Source organism: Cygnus atratus, chromosome 1 (genome assembly GCF_013377495.2).
Source record: "Cygnus atratus isolate AKBS03 ecotype Queensland, Australia chromosome 1, CAtr_DNAZoo_HiC_assembly, whole genome shotgun sequence".
Taxonomy (NCBI): Eukaryota; Metazoa; Chordata; class Aves; order Anseriformes; family Anatidae; genus Cygnus; species Cygnus atratus.
In genome coordinates this window covers 116,000,730-116,017,986 of record NC_066362.1, presented here as the reverse complement: position 1 = coordinate 116,017,986, position 17,257 = coordinate 116,000,730, and the positions used below count along the sequence as shown (strand labels likewise).

The 17,257-nt window shown below is 46.5% G+C and overlaps 1 protein-coding gene and 1 long non-coding RNA gene across 3 annotated transcripts in view; both read left to right on the top strand.

The window, feature by feature from the left end:
• Nucleotides 1–240: 240 nt before the first annotated feature.
• SIK1 (salt inducible kinase 1) lies at nt 241–13,638 on the top strand. The gene is made up of 14 exons (XM_035546085.1): nt 241–414; nt 601–815; nt 1,555–1,671; nt 4,197–4,260; nt 4,464–4,625; nt 4,891–5,015; nt 5,130–5,253; nt 6,255–6,478; nt 6,715–6,864; nt 7,477–7,599; nt 7,855–8,080; nt 8,763–9,038; nt 9,553–9,784; nt 10,581–13,638. Exons 2-14 carry the CDS (start codon nt 663–665, stop codon nt 10,999–11,001), a joined length of 2,397 nt encoding a protein of 798 aa, XP_035401978.1. The 5' UTR covers nt 241–414; nt 601–662; the 3' UTR covers nt 11,002–13,638.
• Nucleotides 13,639–15,372: 1,734 nt separating this feature from the next.
• The window catches only part of LOC126913383 (uncharacterized), a 31,252-nt gene continuing 29,367 nt past the window's right edge, over nt 15,373–17,257 (top strand). For both annotated transcript variants that reach the window (XR_007708584.1, XR_007708583.1), the window contains exon 1: nt 15,373–16,053. This is a non-coding gene — a long non-coding RNA (uncharacterized LOC126913383). The remainder of the gene's footprint in view (nt 16,054–17,257) is intronic.

Sequence of the window (17,257 nt, the reverse complement as noted above, 5' to 3'; positions counted from 1 at the left end):
AGCGGGCCGGAGACCCAGGTGCCCCCTCCCCTCCCTCCCTGACGTCACCGCCCCCCCGTCTCCCTGGCGACGGCTCCATCAGCGCGCGCGTCAGCGCCGCCCGTTGCCTGGCAACGCCGCGCCGTCTCGCTCCCCTCCAGCCCCGCGCCGGGCCGCGCGTCTCTCTGGCGTCAAACGTGACGTCAATGGGGCCCGGCTCGGCTTTTCGCCGGTGGGCGGGGGAGGAGGAGCGGGCCGAGGAGGGGCGGGGGGAGGAGGAGGGGAGGGGGGAGGAGGGAGGAGGGAGGAGGGAGCACGCGGGATGCCCCCCTCCCTCCCCCTCGTCGCCGCGCATGCGCGCTGCCTCCCTCCCTCCCTCACACCCTAGCCGCGCGGCGGCAGAGCCCGGCGCGAGCCGCGGGGAGCGCGCGCCAGGTACGGGCGCGGCAACGGCCGCCCGCTCAACGGTCGCGCACCAACGGTCGCGGCTGTGAGGGGAGCGCGGAGGGCTGTGAGGGGAGCGGGGCGGCCGCGGCTCCGCCGGGCGCCTCCCGCCGCCCGGCGGACCCGCGGCCGCCGGTGTGAGGGGGACCCTGACCGACTCCGGTGTCTCCCGTGCAGGTGCAGCGCCCATGCTGCCGTCCTGAACGCGGCGGTGCCTTCGCCCGCCGCCCGCCTGAACCATGGTGATCATGTCAGAGTACGCCGCCGTGCCCGCCGCCAAGCCAGCCCAGCAGCGGCCGCTGCGAGTCGGCTTCTACGACATCGAGAGGACGCTGGGGAAAGGCAACTTCGCCGTGGTGAAGCTGGCCCGGCACAGGGTGACCAAAACGCAGGTGAGTGCGGCTAGGGAGATAGGGGAGAGCCCAGACGGGGTTTTCTTTACAAACACAACAAAAGGAAGCGGCACAGAAGGTGAAAAGCCCGGCAGCAAACTCCGTGCTTTCTCACCGCAGTACCAGCAGCCCGTGCCCCACGGAGTTGGTGTAAAACTAAAGCAAGAACACATCAAAAATAACATCACCAACTACCACGATACCTTCTCTCCATCCCTTCTACTTCTCTAAGAGTCCAACAGACTGAGGAGCTCTTGAACTCTTTAGACAGGTTTAATTTTTTCATTCAGCACGTACATTTGGAGAACAAAGAACTTGCAATGTTCGCGGAGATGATTTCCTAATGGGCATGCAACTGTATTTCCATGTTTGGTACATGTCAAAGTCACACCGATCGCTCGAGTAGAAAACAGTCTGTTACAGAAATCAGTTTTTCGCTAGCATGGGGTGGATTAAAAGACTTACCAAATCCTGCACAGTGCTAATTTCTGCAGTTCTGTTCGCTACCTTACGTGTAATCCTTTGACGTAGAAAAGAAAAATGAAAACGCTTTGTTGTAAATTCAGTGCAGTTCAGAAAAATCAGCTTTGTCGGGACTGTACTTTAGAGGCTACTTTACGTGGATTTTGTGAGTTTGCGTGTGGTTTTGCATGTGGTGCTGTGTTTGGTTTTTTTTTCTAGGAATACCTGTTTTGCAATGCCTGGAGTTGTTTTATTTTCTTAATTCTTTAATCTGCAGGTTGCAATAAAAATAATAGACAAAACAAGGTTAGACCCAAGCAACCTGGAGAAGATTTATAGAGAAGTTCAGATAATGAAGCTTTTGAATCATCCCCACATTATCAAGCTATACCAGGTAAGAGGTCGGCTTTGAAGCACAGCATGCAAATGACATACGTGTGTCTTGCACATGATTTCACATCAAATATTTGCAGAGAAAACGCAAATTGAAATAGTTTATTTAAAGTGTTTTCTACAAAAACTGTTTTTTTTGTTGTTTATTTTTTGTTTTTTTTAAAGTCATTCATCATTCTTTGAACAAGATTCTGGTAATTAGACGACTATATGGCAAATTGATTAAAACAAAACGATCAAAACAAAACCATTAAAACAGACTGAAATCCGTTTCTTGATCTGAAACGAACTGTCTGAACTTCTACAGTTAACTTGCCTTCCTAACTCCTCTGCTTTTCCAGTGTAGAAGGTCAGAACTTCTTATGTACTTTTGATAAGAGGAGGACTTAAACTCTTTTAGGACAGCAGAGTCGCGTGCACAAAAGTTGGGCTTGCCATAAGTGGAAGGGCTTTAAAATCACCAGGAAAAAAAAAAGTCTACAAATGTTGATATCTTAAAATATGTCTGAAAATGACCTTTTTGGTTATTCCACTCCAGTTCACATAGTTTTAAAAATAATTTTAAAATATCTTTTCACTTGTAGAGTTTCACAGTATGAATTTTGATTTAGTTTTGTTCAGTTTCTGTACTGTTCGTTTTTTTTTTTTAACAGTCAGAACAAATTAATGTGTTGTGCAGAAAACAGGATCACAGCTGTCTAGTGAGCAAGGACTGCTTTGCAAATTCTAAACATTTGATCTAATTAGCATTTGGTGTAAGTTCCTCTTAATCATCTTAAATAGTGCCATGTGGATTGGAGAAGAAGATGAGGTATCACAGTCCGTCTGGACCTGTCCAGAAGGGCAGGGGGGAGGAATAGCAGAAGAAAGAAGCAGCAGGTCTGAAATGCCATGTGCAGAAGCACACACTATGACCAGCTGCAATCTTACCGTTGGGTTTGTTAGCTTAAAAAAAAAACAAAGTTAATTAATGTGTAAGGCTGAAAAGCCAGTAAGGCAGGTGCTTCGGCAAGGCATTATTTTTAAAGACCTTGACACACACAAAGTGCCTGATATTTATAGTATTAAACATCATAACAAAAATGGTTCTGCGTTAACATCTGACGTCATCGTTGCCCATAGGGCAGTATAGGATATACCGAAACATTCTAACAGTCCTGTTGATTTCATTTCAGTGGAATGATGTGGGTGAAAATACTAAATACTATTTTGAAGCTTTTAGAAAAGCAGGTTAAATTCCATCTAGTTGAACCACTTCACTTGACTGAGCAAATGACGTTGGTAGTGCGCCGTAATTTTTTTTCAGCAGTTTTCTTTTCTTTGTTGTTGGAATCGATGCTTTACCTGTTTGGTGGAGACTGAGAAGCAGGGATGGAATTAGATGACATGCCGATGTAGGGTGTGTGTTCTTGTATTATTTCATCATTGTTTTAGTTTCAGCGCGGCGTCTTAATTTCATCCAGCTGGCAACTTTCCCAGAACACTTTCCTTCATTTTTTTTAAATTGGGAACCTCTCTTCCTTTGCTCCCTGTTTGTTTATTTTCGTTTTGTGTCTGTGTGTACTTGTAGTGAGGGGAGGACGAGAGACTTTGAAAAAAGTTACTTTTAGGAGGCTGGAAACTGCAGCCTTTGAAGTCGTATTGGCACTCGTTTGATTGTTAACCTGTTGCGAGCCTCCTGCTTCCAAAACAAAATACCTGTTCCTTTTGTGTCCAGTTCTAGGGAAATGTTTTTTTTGTGTGTTTTTTTTGTTCTTTTTTTTTTGTTTTTAAACCTGAAAGGCAACATTTAAAAGACACGACGTAGTAATCGAATATGAATTCGAAAACACTCAGCATTATTTGTTTGCTTTTTCCCTCCAAAGATGTGCAAAATAACAAGTGTCAGAGGAAGTTGACACAAGATTGATAGGTGAATGTTGAGCAATATATTGACAGTTGTTGATGTGCCTCAGGCAGTGCAATTACACAAACAGCTACCTATCTTCACTTGCATGGGAGGCTTGCCACGTCCCCAGCCAACGCTGAATGGGAGTGGGGTGTCTGATATGAATGACTTCCTGATTTTCCAAGTTCTAGGTATCTCCTGTGATCTGAGTACCTGCTAGCCATGAAACAAAGATGACTAAGTAAATTTAAGTGTCTTTGAGTGCTCAAAATATGTCCAGTGAATTATAAAACTTTATATGCATATTTTAACAAAAAAAAAAAGGAATTTAGGGAAGTGTACGAAAGTACAGAAGTGCTCACCAGTTATCTTATGGAGATTAGGTGGCATGGTAATGGTGAGAAGAACAATGGCACGGGAAGCTGTTGTATGTTGTAGGCATGAGCAGTGATTTGTTACCTTTTTCATTACCAGTTTGCTAGGAAAGATCGTTGTGGTGCAAAATTAGATGTCTTTGCTGCCAGCTGCTGCAGCACATAAATAATTGAACTGATAAGTCTGAGAATACATTTCTCTAAATGAAAGAAACTACAGAGGTCTGCATTTCTTTAAGCGTGTCCTTTCTTGTGTCTTGACAGGTTATGGAGACAAAGGATATGCTTTACATTGTTACTGAGTTTGCAAAGAATGGAGAAATGTTTGGTAAGTTCTCGCTGCAGTAGCTAATGGTTCTTTAGGTTTAGAAGTTGTGGCTTTGTTGCTGCCAGTCCTGAGTAATATATGTTCTGGCTACAAATCCAGGCTTGGTGTTGTCAGCTGTCAAAAAGCAAGTACAGCACATGGAATATTACAAAAAGCTTCCTCCAGGTGTTTCTAAATTTTGTGCGTCCTTTTTGGTCTTTTAGATCATCTGACCTCCAACGGGCACTTGAGTGAAAGCGAAGCACGGAAGAAGTTCTGGCAGATTCTTTCGGCGGTGGAATATTGTCACAGCCACCACATAGTGCATAGAGATCTCAAAACAGAGAACCTTCTGCTAGATGCTAACATGAATATCAAGTTAGCAGGTAATAAGAAATGCACGCTTACTCTATAAACAGCGTTAGGCATGTAGTCAAACTCAGTTTCCCTAGTGTGATCCAATAAGTGTACTTACGGTAACTAAAAATTAAATAAAAGTTACTGATAGTTCTATGTACGTATGTTCTGGACAAAAAAAAAGAGTAGTTCAAATGGATGTGTGGAGAACAAAGCAACGCGTTTTCTGCTACTTCTGAAATGTTTGCATGTGGTTGAGCAATGTCTTACCCAAGATTTTCACCTTCCTTCCAGACTTTGGCTTTGGAAACTTCTACAAGTCAGGAGAACCCCTCTCCACTTGGTGTGGAAGCCCGCCCTATGCAGCTCCAGAAGTGTTTGAAGGCAAGGAATATGAAGGCCCTCACCTTGATATATGGGTGAGCTTGAAATTCCTCAGAATTTGCATTTCACAGTTTCTTAGGGGCTGTGGGCTTTCAAAACCATTGCTTCTGCTGGAGTCGCTCATACGCTGTGCTGTTTTCTGTTGACAGAGCCTTGGGGTGGTGCTGTACGTCCTCGTCTGTGGTTCTCTGCCTTTTGACGGACCCAACTTACCAACTCTGAGGCAAAGAGTGCTGGAGGGGCGGTTCCGCATCCCATACTTCATGTCCGAAGGTGCTTTTTATTCAGATCCTTAATGTTAGAAAAAGGAACTGCGAGTAAAGGAATAGTTGTCCTGTTTCTTCTTGGGGCAGTGACAGATGGGACTGGTTTTGCAGCTGGCAATCCCCTTGTCGTTATGCATCCAGTAATTTCTGTAGGGTAGGACTTCAGGGCCTGGTTGTACATGCTTTCTTTGCTGATATCTACTTCATGGCGCATCTAAAACGCTGTCGTTTCCTTTCTCAGAGTACCTCTGTGGATTACAAAAATAATTGAAACCCTAGCTGAAGAAATAATCATTTAGAAAAGAGAGAAAACAGACTTTTAATGAGCCTGCAATGCTGACATGGGTGTAGTTCTAAGATGCTCAAACTATGCAGAAAGGGAACTTTTCAGCGTGGCTTTGCTGCCAAGGGGAGCAGAAATAGTGAGGCTTAGCGCTGTTTCTTGAATGCTTGCGCTCGAACAGGCTGGTGAGAAAAAGGAACTGAGGCGTAATATCACCTGTCCCTGATTTGGATGCAGAAAAGTGAATGTGCCTCTCTCTTCAAGTGAATAATATCTTTTGAAGTGTGACCTTTATCAGTTTTAGCCATGAATGGCTTTGATTCCCCGGTTATAAACAAATTAGCAGTAGGCATGGACCAGGAAGTTGTATCTGAGTATGTACAGTAGTTGTACAGTAGTTCTGTACTGAATTCTGACCTGCTCCAAGTGGATTTAAACCTGCATCCACTCAGCCCTACTGCAAGGCAGAAAGCCACCTGAAACCTGCTGCTAGCCAGTACAGCTTCATTTCCTGTAGTGACACGTTGCTTTTATGAAATGTATGTTGGCCTTTCCTGTGTTGGTTTGAATATTTAGTAGTCACACCATGCATCAGCTGCTCAAAAATCTCTTAATTCCCATTTTCACAGACAACAAACATTGGTGGTGGGAAGGTTTCTTAGCAATGACCTGGGACCGGACTGTCATTTTCACCCCTTGCTCATGAGTTTATCTTTGTCATCCAGACTGTGAAACGCTAATCCGACGGATGTTGGTCGTGGACCCAACAAAACGAATAACTATTTCCCAAATAAAGCAGCACAAGTGGATGCAAGCTGACCCGTTTCTTCAGCAGCAGCAGTCTTTGTCCTTCTCCATGCAAAACTACAACTCCAACCTGGGCGACTACAATGAACAGGTCCTTGGGATCATGCAGACACTTGGCATCGACAGGCAGAGGACTGTGGAGGTGAGAAGTGCTTGTCCCTTAAATATATTTTCAGCGACTACCAGCATGCCAGTGGTGCAGTCGTGTGTTGTTCAGTGACCGGCCTTGATCCAGTGTCACAGTGTAGTAAAATTCACACTGTCCTTCTGGATTTTAACTATTTTTATGAGTACAGTGTTATGAAGCCTTAACGATGAGTTGTGGCTGCTTATATCTCGAGTTATCTGTTACTCAAAGGCTCTTTTGATGTCTTCTAGTCTCTACAAAACAGCAGCTACAACCACTTTGCTGCAATTTATTACCTGCTCTTGGAGCGGCTCAAGGAGTATCGAAGCAGCCAGCTATCGAGTCGTCCAGCGACTGGCCGTCAGCAAAGGCCGAGGAGCTCCGAGATCAGCAATGTCGAGGTGAGGAAGGGCGTTGCCTACCTGGGAGGCTGTATGTGTCTTCTCTTTTTTTCCTGCCACTTTCTGTGGGAAATACAAGACTGCAACCCTGAGGCTTCTGAGAACCGATTCCGATATCTGTGCCCTCTGACAGGATGCAGCCTACTGTTCGTCAGCAGGATGCTGATGGAATACTAACGGCCTGTGGGTCGTGATCCAGAGAGCAGTTTGCCTCTGGTGCGGCTCAGTAATGAGCCAGAAGGTTAGGCTGCCTTCTCAGGCATGGATCACTTACGTTTTCTTTGTTACACACCCTGTAGGATCCTCAGAAGTACTCGGTGATTCAGTTTGTGTTTTTTCTGACATTCTTTTTCTTTTCCTCACCCACACCCCCCTTTAAAGTGCACTCCTGGTGCCTTTTCAAACTGTACTTCCAGTTTAATTGCCTGAGTTAGGAGAAGGAACTTTGCGTTTGTGTTGGCATTGAAAGAGCAGCTTTGTTAATTTTGATAGAAAGTGCGTGGAGAAGGCTCGCACAGAAGGTGTCTCTGAAATTCCTTGAGCCTTGAGTGTTTGAAGAATCACATGAACTGCGGTGTGTGATGGCTTCTGTGCATCTCTCTCTGCCTTCAGATGCCTCAGGACAGTCTCACTAGTGAAACCCTGCGATCATCTCTGCTTTACCAGCAACCTCAGAGTCTGATTCAGCCATCCTTGCAGGCAGAAATGGACTGTGACATGAACAATCCATTACAGGTTGGTGTTCTCAGCTGCCCTGCGTGTAACTTGTCTTGTTGTGTTTTTTTTTAATTGTTGCGTTGATCCAAAACAACAGTTTGTGACTGTTGTTCTCTGCCTTGAATCTTTTGTTTTGCACTTGGGCATGGTGTTGCAGTAGCTTCTCAAACAGTACACCTACGGAAGGCATGCCCCAGAGCTGTGAAGAGTATTAAAATGGAGTGTGGAAATAAGTGAAACGCCCTTCAGTCTGTGAACTGATGTGTTTTGCAGCCTGTGTTCTTTCCTGTGGATCCCAACTTCAATGGGCTCTTTCGGAACCGCTCCATCTCCCCCAACAGCCTGCTGGAGACCACCATTAGCGAAGAAGTAAGGCAAGAGAAGGAGCTGGAAGACGAAATTAAGGCGTACGACCACCCCATCCGCATCCCCAGCAACACCAGCCGGAGGCACACGCTGGCTGAAGTCACCACTCATTTCTATCAGCATGCCCCTCCATGTAAGTCTGGGAGAGGTGAAGGTTGTCCTTAGCTAGAGGAAAAGCACAGAGAAGGAGCGCCCCAGCAGCCAAATGTTTGGGGAGAATGTGCTGATTTTACCTTGACTGGGGTAGGAAAGCCCAGAAAAGAGGTCTAGTCTACTCTCCTCATGTCTGTCTTCCCTTAAATAAGTGGGGCTCTCCAGGAAGGGACTCTGCACTGTTAAATTTTACCTGGATCGTTTTAGAGGAAGCGTCCTCACAAGCAGGACATAACCCTTCTCTGCTTGTTTCACTGTTTGGGTGGGTGGGTGTGGTCGCATGTGTGACTGATTTTTTTAAAACAAACAAAAAAACCCAAGATCATCACTAACTGTATTGGGTACACATCCAACCCCCTTGAGCTAAACAAGCAGAAATGCTCACAAAGCAAAAATCCCACGTCGGAGTGTTGTGCTAAGAAACCCCGTAAGCCCGGAGATGCTGGCAGAGCCCTGCTGGCTGGGCAGGAGCCAGGCAGGTTTTACGTCGGTGGCCCCGTGCTGGAGTCCGGCGCTGTGACAGCACGAGCTGCTGGACACCTCGCTGGCTCGCAGCTGCTAATTAGTGCCAGTGTAGGTGGGCAGAATGCTCTGATGTCACGCTCGTTCCTTCCCGTACTCATCTTGGGAATGCTCCTTCTGTCCTTCCTTCCCCTCTGCAGGTATAGTCATTTCCTCCTCAGCGAGCCCCACAGAGGGAACTAGTTCAGACAGCTGCCTTACTTCATCTTCAAATGACAGCTCCGTGGCCCTGAGCAGCTGCTTGGCAGGTCAAGTAATGACGGGGAGCCCGGCCGCAGCCAGGATGACATCACCCTTCCTAGCTTCCCAGTCTGACGCTCCGGTGTTACAGGCCCAGGGCTGCACGGGAGGTGCTTCCCTCCTGCCTGTCAGCTTCCAAGAAGGAAGGCGAGCATCTGATACCTCATTAACTCAAGGTAACTCCTTCCTCGCTTTACTGCTGGGGTTTCGCACCCTTCCGACGGCCACTGGGAGAGGGAAGCATGCAGGGGCTTGCTCCTCTGTGTTAGGGTTACCCTGAGGCATTCTGCCTCTCGTGTTCGTAGTCCCTGAGGAAGGTTCTGAGACGGGAGGCTCTCACATGCTGCTTCAGCATGCCCATGAAGATATTTCTGCCGCTGTGAGTGGGACGGCAAGCTCCACCCTCTTCCTAAAATACGGAATGCACATTGTGTTTCCTAGCAGCTTTGTCCCTTGCTGTGCGTGTGCCCATCTACACGAGGGTGCAGCTGTCCCAGACCCTGTTCTGTCACGTCAGTTCTGCTCTGGCCATCAGGCAGAGCCATGAACGTGAGCCCAAGGGTCACGCGTACGTGTAGCGCGTGCTCACGCAAATGAAGGCAGCTGCCCAGAAGGGCCGATCTGTAAAGCAGGCTCCTAGGCAAGTGCTCAGGAGGATTAAAGTGCGTTTCTTTTCCTCGTGTCCCACAGGCTTGAAGGCTTTTAGGCAGCAGCTGCGGAAGAACGCTCGAGCCAAAGGGTTTCTCGGCTTGAATAAAATCAAAGGCTTTGCTCGGCAGGTGTGTCAGTCCTCCTCATCTCGGGCAGCAAGGAGTGCCATGAGCCCTTTCCAACACACGCAGCCGAGCACCTTCCTGTACAGCAACGGCGGGAGCAGCAGAGAGGGAAGAAGCCTCCTGGAAGAGGTGCTACAGCAGCAGAGGTGAGAAGCCGGCCTGGAGGAGTTTTACTATTTTCCTAGGGGTTGCTTTGGTTAGGGGCAAAAGAGACTGGGGAGTTGAGTCACTGGGGATTCCTTTCCTCTCACCCGTGCTGTGTGGCAGCAGATAAACTGCTTAGCTTCCTTTGTGGCTTCCTGCGCTGGCATGCGTAACGCAGGACGTGCAGTTCCACTCCAAAGTCTCGATGGCCAAGCATTCGGAGGTTGCTGGATTGAGAAGCAGTTGGGTACCGTGGGGGAAAACATTACTTCTCCCCACTGCAAGCTGTATTTTTCTTTGTTAGTTTTGGGAATGATTTCTTTCCTCCTCTGCCTCCTCCTGTAATTTTCCCATGGCGAGGAAGTGAGACCTTGTAATTTGGAAAAGTTACAGCCCACAAAGGAGGCACGGTTCCAGTGGCCTCAAATGTCATGTGCGGTGGCACCTCTTCATTCCCAGAGAAGCGAGATGGAAAATTGTGCTTCCGGTTTATCTGCACACGTTGTCTCTACAGCATCTATTATTAGCTGGCCACACTGTGACTAGATAGCTTTCTGGTGATAGTCTCCCTCTCCGACATGAGGAAAAACCAAGTGAAAACACAGCGACCTGGTGTGGTCGTTGCTTTAATTTTGCTGGCTGGGTAAGGAGAGGTTCAGTGGAGAAAGACGACAAAAAAAAAAAAAAAAAGGGGGGGGGCAAGTTGGGATCGGGGGTTGGGGCAGGAAAGGAGGAAGGAAAACATGAACCCGTCCTGGCAACGCAAGTTAACCTCTTCCACCCTCGGCCTTTGTTCAGAATGCTGCAGCTCCAGCATCACCAGCTACTCCAGCCAGCTTGTCCCCAGACGTCTCAGACACCTGCGACCAGCGGCCTCCCCTCCTCTGATAGCGCAGGTACCTGCAAAACATCCAATTCTCTTCTCTTGTCCGAGCTACAAAGAGAGAACTCCTTTGAGCTGGCCTTTGGTGGCAACAGCCGGCTGCTCCAACCTCACTTCTTTGGTGTCAGCGTGTCACCGGTGTCCTCAGCAGCTCACCTCCTAGACACTCACCTGTACATCAGCAGCAGCGTCTCTCCCGCTGGCACCACCTTCTCTCAGCAGCAGAGTTTCTCCGCGCAGTCTCCGAGCTACGAGGCTGTCACTGTGCAGCACGGGGACTGTGAGATGGAGGACCTGACTTCCAACCAGCTAGGGAAGTTCGTCCTGGTCAAATGAGAGCTCTGGCTGCTGCAGCTGACGCTGCTGTGGTTTTTTGTTTTTTTTGCGAAGAACTTGCACCGCTGCTCCGTGGCACGTGTAGGTCCGTGGCTGGCTGGCGTCGTGCGGACGAGTGACTCTCAGAAGCAATAAATTTTGAAGTATGTGAAGAGGCTGTCTGGCTCAGAAAGCTAGCAACTTTATAGAACTGAACCAAGCAATATGTTTGTCTTTTTGCTTCTACTACTCTTGCACTGAACAAATACGAATAGAAATTGAATTTTTTTTTTAAAGGAAAAATAATGATGGGGAAGATGGGTGGGGCATTTGTGGGGACAGGGAGGGATGTGGTTGGGGAAGAACTCTTCGGTACTGTACTCAAGTCAGACCAATACAGCTCCGCTGTTATGCAAGATTAGCAGCTGTCGGTAGTGGTGACACAGCAGGGAGAGGCTTTTCAAAGAAGGGACCAGAGCCTCCCTTTTTCACAATATTCACTTATGGGTTTGTGAAGATGATTACCTCTTTTAAGGAAAATAAACAGAAAACCAGTGGCATGCAGCATTTATGCATTCACAGAAGACAAAAATGGAAGCATTGCCATTTGTTTTTTTCTCCTCCTGTTAACGCTTTTAATTTTAAAGGAACCAACCTCCCCATTCCGCACCTCCCAGATATGTATACTTTAAATGAAAACTGTGAACTTTTCTGCTTTATGTATCAGCTGGAAAACCTTTAAAAACCAACCACACCAACAACCAAACAACCTTATAATTAGCACAGAAGCAAGTAATCTCTTGAAAAATGTATCCCTTGATATCAGGATCCAAATTACGTACTGTCTGGTCTTCTGCAGGGATGTGTTTTTTGGGGTGCTGTGTGTATACGTACGTATACACGCGTGCACACGTGTGTATTTTGTTGGTCTAAATGATCACTAGGAATCTCTTTATAAACACTAAGTTTTTTCGTATTCCTGCAGAGGCACTGAGGAGGGAACCATTATTGCTGGCGGGGTGGCGGGAAGGGCTTCCCCTTCTAAAAAGCCCTCCTAGAGATTGCCTCCAAGTTGCCTGAGGGGTATTTCTTAGCGCTGCACATCGTTATTTCCGCTGCTAATTATGTTTTTATGCATTTCATTATCAGGGTCCAAATAGAACTGACTCTTGGGGAAATGTGCAATATTGAGGTTATAATTCTATACTGACAAAGACAAAAGGAACAGGCTAGAACAGAATTCTACTCTCACGGAGTACAGCTATTTCTGAACAAAACTGTATTAAAAGTGAGTAAAACAGCACAATCTTTGGGTGTTTGTTTTGGGTTGGTTTGTTTTTGGCATACTAGCAAAATGAGGTTTTGGATTAGGTAGGTGTTTTTTCGTATGGTTTTTAATGCTGTATATGTATATAAATAGGAAGCAGAAAACTATGTAACACTAGTTATTTTTTATATTTTGTAATATGCTTATATTGTGTTTCTGGTATAAACCCCACCCCTCCTCCCAAGGCGGAGCGTGACTTCTGTTGGCGTCAACAGGAGATGTGCTTAGGTATAAGGGGGAGAGCAGGCCGTGCCCCTACAGCGACGGGCAGGGTAGGGCGTTCAAGCTTTGGAAGCAGGTGAGCAAACAGCTGGAAGTTACCGTTGGAAGGTCGGAAAATAGTCGCATTTTTGTCAAAATGCTTTAAGGACCCATCTCCCAAGCGTGACACAGGGTGCCTTCAAGTTACCTTGGCTTCGTGCAACCTGCAGTATTACGCGTTTGCAAATAATATAGATACCTGTTTTCTTGTTTTTGGTTTGTTTCTTAAAAAAAAAGAAAAAAAAAAAGAAAAAAAGAAAAAAGCCAAAGATTGACTAGGTTACTTGGTGGGAGTAGGAATGGCTAAAGATGTCCTGTGGCTCTGTCTGTGGCTCTCCATAAACAACCTCTTTATCTGTGTGTAGTACCTGTGTGTCTGTATTGGTGCATCTCCAGCTTGCCACTGCTGCTACGTGGTCTGGAAGCTTCACAGGGAGAGAAAATTGCTTGAGCTCAATTTCTGAATGTGTGGTGCCTTGCAGCAGAGGAAACACCGAAGTCTCGTGCTAAATTACAGCGGTTTAAAAACAAAGCAAACAACAACAAAATGTTATCTGGAGGTGGCTGGAGAGAGGGGGGTGAGAAGAAGCCAGCTCGTCACAAAGCAGCAACTTGCCTTCAGTTTTGTAAGGGGTAGCACACATACTTAAAACGCAGAATTTCCTCTTCAATATTTGTTCTGTTTAAATGCCATGGATCAAAAGGCCACAGATTCTTTTGTTTCCTGTCCTAAGCAATGACAAGCACTTTACTTTCATAGTATTTTTTTTTTTCTTTTCCAATTGCTGTAGAACCTCTTTGGAATTCTTGCTGGAGCAGAAAGAGGTCATTTTAAAAAGTTTTTTTTTTTTTGTAGATATCTTGACAGTGCTGTTCTGCAGACTGCAATGCAATAGGGTATTTAAAGACACTATGTGATTGGTTTAATTAAGATGTATAGTTTATTTTTTATCATGACTGAACAATCATTTTATTTCTTATGTTAAAATGAGAGATGTACACCAAAATGATTAGTCGATGTGTTTTATTTAATATTTAAATAAAAAATGTTTTAAAATTGTTGTCCTGCACCTGATTCCATGGAGTTTTTTTCTCTGCAGCGTCACACGAGCTCCAGATGCGCACGTACACCTTGCATAGTTAAGGCTCATTGTGAAGCCTGAGCCCACAGGACGTTGCTGACACTTTCTATTACATACTAAATGAAGAGGAATGGCCAGCTCACAAATCTGATAATGGGATATTGAGCCTTTCACTGCCCGGCAATCTGTCTGAATCTAACCCAAGTCTGTAGTAATCGGGTTATAAAACCTGACAGGGAGAGAAGCCTATAGAGTGAAAATGGTCAAGCATGGTTTAGTCGTTACCGGACGAGCAATCTATCCGTGTCACCTTGATCTGAAAGAGCTCTGGGTGCATTTGCTGTGACTCTTGCACTGGTAGCAAAGCGTCATGCATACGTTTTTCTAGGGTCGTGTTTTCAACACGGCTGCATCCAAAGTTAGGGTTTTTGCAACTATCAAAAATAATAGAAGTACTCCTAGTTATTTTTTATCTATCTTATTAGTATGACCTGGCTTGAGAACAATCCCAGCTGCTGTTTTCAGCGAGGTTCTCAGGGCATTATTTTAAATCCCAGTAATTCTGGGAAATCTGAGAAAGTTGCTTCTTCGTGGATATAAACCAGCGTGGCTCCACCAGCTTGCAGTGACATGACTGACCCTTGGGTATAGCAGGGTCTCGCCAGCATCGTGATTTCTGTAAAATGGTAAAGAAAACAAGAGCAAAGAAACCGTGGCACTCCGGGCTCGGTTTCCATGTGTCTGCTGTTCCACTCCTGGTGCTTTAGTCACTGTCTTCCTGCATTTCTTCTGAAAGCTGCCTCTGCTCCTGTTTACCATGTTTGGTTTTGTTTTCAGTATCTCCTGAGATGCTGTTTTTCTTGGCTTCGTTTCTCACACCACGGCGCAGCACCTAGTGCCTTTTCCTTCCTTTTCCTGCCTGGGATCGGGGTGTTTTTTCCCTTCCCTTTCAAACGGGACAGATGCCGGCAACTGTAACGTAGCCCCAAAAGTGAATGATCAAATCTTGCGTGTTTTTTGTTTGGTTTGGTTTGGTTTAAAGGAAGTGCTTAGAGCTGGCAGGGGATGCCAGGCCGGTAGCAATGAAAAACACACGTTGTTTTTACATGGAGCAAATCGGGTGTAAAACAGCAAGCTGAGCGCTTTGCTGCCAACATGACCCAGCCTTGGGGGCGAGGGACTGTCCCTCGCCGGGTGAAGCACGGCTCGTCCTAAACCTTCTCGCTGGCTGTGTCCCCAGCAGCAGCAGTCGCACCTCGGTGAGGAGGGGACTAGAGGCATCCTGGTGTCATCCCGGCCTGTGTCAGCTGGAAAAGGAGAAGCGGCAGAAAGGAGAGCAGTTGCTTGTACAAAATCATGGTGCATGAGATAGAAGGTGATAGGGACTTTCATTTTCCTCACCCCGCAAAGTGAGAATGAGGCACACTTCATGCAGCGAAGGAGAATTAATTTAAGAACTAATAAAAGGAAATATGCGCCTCGGGAAAACGTCGCTTCAAGTGTGGTCGCTGGCTTATTTCATGGCTGCTAACTACTTTGAGTGGTGACAGCTAAATCAATGATAAAGGTAATCCAGCGTCATGGTTTATGGATTTAGCAGCGCATCTGTGAGAGATCAAGAAAGAGCTGGTCTTTGGTACGGGCTGCCAGGGGGCATGATGGATAGATTTGGAGGACAGAAGTGCCTTTCTCCCAAGACATCAGATATCAGTGCCTGCCGAAGGCGAGACATTCATATAAGGTAAACAGACTTGATCGTCTCCTGTAATACATTCTAGTTTCTTAATACACATTTTATGTCGTATATAAAGTATTATGCAGTGTCAGTGGCCCAGGCCAAAGGCACAGCTAATCAAGCAGCTCGCTTCAGAAGCAGACGCGCAGGGAGAAGGCAAGTATAGCGCAATCCCTGCGTGGCATTACCAGCCCGGTCATGAGCAAGCTGTGGTTAAGGGAATTTTTGACTGGCATCTGGGTCATTGTGTTTAACAGCTGCAGACGGGTTAAGCCTGCAAGAATTTGGCTAACCCCTTTCTGGAATTCTTTCATATTTCTGGCCTCCAAAGCATCCCGTGACAATGAGTGTCATAATTCAACTTTGCATTGTGTGAAAGAAGTGCTTCCTTTTCTTCATACTGGACCCACAGCCCAACAGTCTGGTCAGTGCTCCCTTTCTCTTGTTACAGGACACACAAAGAGCGACACTTGCCTGTTCACACGTCTGTGCTGCTCACGAGCTGGTGAGACCTCTCATATCCCTTCACAGCAGAGCTGACGAAGCAGAGCACTGCTGCTGTCAGCCTCCTGCCTCTGGAAACTACTGCACATTTCTGCACCATCTTTTCCATATTCTGAGTCTTCTGTATCCTCCTCTGCCTATGCAGAGCTGCCCCCGTGTTTGAGGTACAGAACAAGTGGTCTCTTTGTCATTCTCTATTCATTCTGCAGTAATCCCTAAAGCTCTTTTTTTGCCTTGTTGAAAACTGTTGAGCAGTGAGCTGGACTTTTCAGCCTGGTGGCCCTGATGTTTCCTTCCTGATGTGATAATTTAGAGCCCCTGATGGACTTCGTACGGCTAGGGCTGGTGTTCCTCGTGTCCCTCGCTTTGTATTTACTGCCAGTGAATTGCGTATGTCGCTTTATCAACCTGTCATTCATTTTTCTGAGCTCGCTCTGCATCTCCTTGCAGTTGGATCATTTATGAGTGTGCCAAGTTGCCCAAGTCTTGACACCAACACGTTCACAGCACCTGACCTCTCGCTCTGCAGACTGCGCTCTGTCCTGTTGTACCACATGTATCTGCATATCGAGCTGTTCTGCTCTTCGTTACAGTTGATTTCCATTTGCTTTGTATGGGTGCCCAGCTTTCCAGCTCACAGGTCTCTGGATGGCCTCTAAAAGCCCTTTTTAAAAATGAATGTAACATTTGCCACCTTCCATTCCTGCGGTGCCACGCCATTTCAACAACTGTTGTGGTATTGTACTGAATAGGTCAGCAGTTTCAAGTCTGAGTTCCCTCAGAGCTCTTGAGTGAAACCGTCTGCTCTGAGTGATCTGCTGCTGTTATTTTTATTGTTTTGTCCTCAAATCTTTTCTACTGATGCTTCAGTTTTGGAGACTTTCTGAGGCTTGTTCCCTGTGGAGCCAGCCACTGGTGTGGGGATGGAGCAGGGCACGAAACGGAGAAGACCTACAGGTCTGCACGGCCAGTGGCCAGACCACGTTGTCCCTTCTGCTCCTTGTAGGGGGGTGACAAAGCAGTGACATTGGGGTGGGCAAGAGGGAGTACCCAGATCAGCACCATGGGCCCTTTGGACCATCCTCACAAGATGGCAGACCCTTTCTCCCTTCACTGTGTTTACAGAGAGGCAGACTTCAATTTCTGGATCACTTCCTCAGCTGATGTAACCTGGTGTTGCTAAATCAAAACTGGTGCAGCGGCACTGCTTTATGATATAGATGCTTTTAACAACACATTAAAGCTCTGACCTCCAGAGCCAGACAATCTCATCCTTAGTTTCTTCAGCCACTGAGGCAGTGGATTTAGATGCACTGTTTTTGACAGAGCTTTTCTTGAACCAGACTGAGGCTTGTTTTTATATCTCCT